The sequence below is a fragment of the Cynoglossus semilaevis genome, chromosome 16 (genome assembly GCF_000523025.1).
Source record: "Cynoglossus semilaevis isolate Cse_v1.0 chromosome 16, Cse_v1.0, whole genome shotgun sequence".
NCBI classification, from domain to species: Eukaryota; Metazoa; Chordata; class Actinopteri; order Pleuronectiformes; family Cynoglossidae; genus Cynoglossus; species Cynoglossus semilaevis.
The window spans coordinates 3,895,352-3,899,903 of NC_024322.1; the positions used below are offsets into that span (position 1 = coordinate 3,895,352).

The window sequence follows — 4,552 nt, forward strand, 5'->3', positions numbered from 1 at the left end:
TCGAGCACTTGTGATTTTCAGACAAAGCAGTGGGCTTGGAGGGGCTGGTGGGTTAATGAATGTCACAGTATTGATTGATTTAATTGACGATTCGGTTACGAGGGGTGATTTTCAGTTGCAGCTGGGATTGGTGGGATAATTGCAATTATTGCGATATAGTCGTCCTCCATAGCAGTGAATACAAGCCGATTTATAGTACATCAAGAAATATCTGTGTGGTCCAAACTAAGGATGGCTCCATACAACGATTTCATACCCAATACCAATACCAATACTCCGATACCTTGATGCTGAGGCGATAGTGTATACTGCATGTCCCGCAAAGTTAAGTACAGTATTTGGGCTCAGGCTTTTATCGTGGCTTTTATCGATGTTCGATCTACAATGTTGACCAATATCAGATCAATACCGATCACGAGTATCAGTATCTATCTGATGTCGGTCAACATTCATCAGCTACCTCTATTCAAAACCCCATTTTATAGCTCGCTAATCAATAAGACAAATGACACTAGCAGACAATTAATTGTAGGATTTCAATTACAATTACAGTGATCCCTCTCCTATCGCGCTAGTTGCGTTCCAAGACCCACCGCGAAATTGAGCCAATAGTACACCAGGTATGCACTGTATTAGCCAATAGTATGCTAGGTTTTACCTTGGCTCTAGGAAAACAAAGCTACCAGCGCTTGTTCACAAATGCGCTTATCTCAATTTCAAAACAGGAATCCACATTTTTAAAGCCAAAAACAACATTGGATTCAAACAAATCTGCAATGTACTGGGGGAGCTAAAGGAGAACCGCGAATCGAGACGGAACACTTTAATTTTCTGAACTTTTGTAATGTAATTTATAGAGACAACATAAACTCACGAGGTGTAGGTTTTCACACTGTCGGTGGTTGTTAGTTCTTAGGGACCAATCAGCAGAGCTCTCACTTTTGATTTGATTTACACGAGTCCACTCAAACCTGAGGGTCAAAGGTCAATTATCTAATTACTGCCCTACTGACATGAGTCCAAACAAATGAAAACAAGTCTATGCTGCGAGGAAACCTTTAGACTAAAAAGACACTAGAACATCTAAAACTACTGCAAAAAACGCTGAATCAAAACAAGGAAAGTAGCCTTTAGGAGGGAACTTCTGAGTTCCACATCTGCAACTACATGACCAGGTCCATTTCCTATACAAGACATTTGTTTGTAAAAACAAAAATACACAAATCACCGCTAAAGCTCTGTGTGACAAACACAGGCAGTCACGTTTATCAGTTTTCCTGAGTTTTTTCCAGCTGATGACCCGATTCCTCTGTGATTCCTCTAGCCTCCTCTGGAACACCACTCTGCCATTACACCTCACACACCACCATGACACACTTTCTCTAACCTCCTGACCATCTGAAACCGTTTAGTCAGGAACAAAACATCATCATCATCATGGTTCTTCTTCACTAACACGATTGGACGAATTTCTTCAGATTTTTTTTAGGGAGTTGATCTGATTCCCTGTGTCATTCTTTGTCTTTTATTTTGGAGACTCAGCATCAGACACATGAGCTCATCTCACACTCACACACACACACACACACACACACACACACACACAATACTGCATTGAAAATACATGTACCGTCCTGTTCATATTAGCACACAACCAGCTTTTCTTGCTCGATCGTGGGATTTCAATTAAACTGAAATCACGCGCACCCGCGTCAATGTGGATTTCGTGCACGTTTGCGTGCTCGGCTTCACTTTGCGCGTCCAGGCGGTGACATTCGGTGCAGTTTGTTATGCGGTTTTTGTTTGTTTGTCTGTTTGTTTGTGTCGGCTATTTAATTGGCGTTTTTTCCCTACCTGTTTTGTAGAAGGCATCAGTGTCCGGGTCGCTGGGCGCCTCCTCGGCCGCTTCTGCAGGATTCATGCCGGAACCCGGTTCAATACAATCCAGCGACAAAGAAAGACTGGGGTTTCTCTTTAAAAATGGGGGTAAAGGGGAGGAAAAGGGAGATAAAGCCCCTCCGATCAGGACAAAAATCCCGTGTTTTTTATTCCTCACATGATCTGCCTTCACCTCCTTCTCCCTCCATCACCTCCTCTCTACTGTTTTCTTTCTTTCTCTTGTCTCTTCGCCCTCTCGGTTTGTTTGCTGTTTCAGGGCTGGCTTCGTTTCTCTCTATTGTTCCCGGTCCAACCTCCCTCTGCTGCTGCTCCTGCTGCTGTTGTCCGCCTAGGTCTCTCTACCTCCCTCCCTCTCCTTCTTCACCTCCCCCAGAACACCCCTCCGCCCCCCACACTCCCCTTCTCCTGCTCTCTATCTCCCTCGCTATACGGATGATAATTCCTAAACTTTTGCACACGAGATTGTAAATAATAAGATTGTAAATAATAATAAATTAGCAGGTTGTAATATTACGATATTTGTCAATGATGTTGACCCTGTGTGAAAAGAGAAGTATAACGTGGTTCTTTAATTATTTTTTAGTATGTCAATCAATAAACTGTAAATCAATTTTCTAAATTGATAAAGTAGAATTATTCTGTTCCAGTCATCTCCCATTATTTCATAGTTCCTTAACACTCAGACAGATCAAGTCACCCTGGTAGATTTTTGTGTCTACTAACACAAATTTATGTATTCAAATTTAGTTTTCTTAAAAAAAAGAAAACAAACAAAAAAAAGCAACAAACAAACAAACCTCCACATCAGATTTAGAATGTGCGTAATTGTAATACAGGCAGCTCACCAGGATAGTGCTGTACCCAAACAATTCTTAACCTCATTGTGCATTATACAAAATAATGAACCCAATACTTCTATGTTTTTGCCTGAATATCAGTTTTGTTTGCCTGTTACTGGCTGTTGTTTCTAAAATATGTCCTGGGAACTCGATGTAAACCACACATTGAATCAAACCTCTTTCAGTCGTATTAACAATCTCACCTACTGTTCTGAAATGATGAACGTCTGGGCAGGTTACTGTTGTCGTGAGGCTTTATTTGCAGGTTTCTTAACTATGGAGTTGTGGAAAATTTAAGAGGTCTTTGAAAAAGATCACATTACTATGGATCAAAATAATTGGAGTTTGGCTCCAGACAATTGGCTTAAGTACCTTTTCTGCAGCAGCAGCTCTGGTTATTTCTGTCCTTCCTGGAGGATTTAGTGACATCTAGTGTTAAGGTTGCAAATGGATTTCAAATGAATACGTGTATCACCTCGTGCTTTTGTGTTAGTCTGGTTTATTTGTTATGAGTACATGAAAAAAAAAACACCAGTTCAGTTAATCTTAGCATTTAGCAACACTTAACATTAAGATGAAGAAACAAAATACATCTCAAGGCTACAATATATTGAGGATTTGTTTATTTTGCATTGTTTTAATGACAACAAAAAAGCACTTGGTTGCAGTTAATCTTTAAATCTATCTTTAAATTTGTTATTTTGTGACTTTTATTTTGGAATTCCTTTGTTGTTGTTTTGTTTTTCTTGATCTTATGGATATAAAGTTAACAGCAGAGGCAGCATTTCACATCAGACTTGTTTTTCTCTATGGAATGTGGTTTGGGAGCTACCTCAGCTGTGATGTGGATATAATTTGTTTTCACTGACAGAGCATCACTGTCAGCACTGACTGTGTGTCAATGTCATTTAACTGAATGGCTGTAGGTTGTGGCTGCAAGAAATGGACAAATTCATTTCTAACGCCTGCACTTCATGTTTTTGTTTTTGTTTGGTAGATAGATAGACAAATCAGTAACACACGCAGAGATACTTTAAATGCCAGGTTAGCCTACTTAACTAGGTTAAAGTAGAAAGAGGACACATGTCCCTGTCATGGATGTTGTAGATAATGATGTACAAAAATGCCCTCCACTATTTATATAATCTATTTCTATATGAATGTCCCCTTGTGTGACTACATTCTTCAGATATTTGTCCTAATCCACGGGGAACCGTGTCATACATGACGTGTGCTCTTCCCTCTGACCTTGGCTGTCGCTTCTCCTCCTCTCACTCAACGCCTCACCTCCTCAGCATGAAGGATAGAAACTCCAGGGTCCGTGTCACGTACAACTGTATTGCTGTACTGCCATCTAGTGGCAAATAAAACACAACAACTGTGTCAATTTAAAACAAGTAGGCTACTGAATTACATTTATCAACAAAAATGTGTTCGCCCCACTTCAACCGCCTAGTTATGTACTTTTAGCGTATAAATAGTGTTGAGAATGAGATTTATTTTCCTATACGTTATTTATTACAGCACAATTTCAATATGTGGGAGCTATTTGGAATGTACTCTTTATGACGGACTAATTTAACGGTAACAATCCGCTCTATATTTTGGAAAAAATATTTAAACCTATATCAGCACATTCTCCCATATTTTATTAAAATAAAGCACGTCTTCTGTTAACTTATTTGCATATTCCAGAATATTATTAAATCTGACTACAACGCGCCGGAATAATTCAGTTTACGGTGGAAAAGGGCAATATGTCGTCGACAATATAACCAGGACAACGTTCGTCTGTTCAACAGCACTAACTCCTG

The 4,552-nt window shown here is 39.7% G+C and overlaps 2 protein-coding genes across 5 annotated transcripts in view; one reads left to right on the top strand and one right to left on the bottom strand.

The window, feature by feature from the left end:
* LOC103391767 (kalirin) overlaps nt 1-2,278 on the bottom strand; it is a 93,285-nt gene extending 91,007 nt beyond the window's left edge. The window contains exon 1 of the mRNA XM_025064110.1: nt 1,855-2,278. Coding sequence (XP_024919878.1) covers nt 1,855-1,921 — 67 coding nt within the window. The 5' untranslated portion in view covers nt 1,922-2,278. The remainder of the gene's footprint in view (nt 1-1,854) is intronic.
* The window catches only part of phf11 (PHD finger protein 11), a 959,893-nt gene that overhangs the window by 282,940 nt on the left and 672,401 nt on the right, over nt 1-4,552 (top strand). The window lies entirely within an intron of this gene.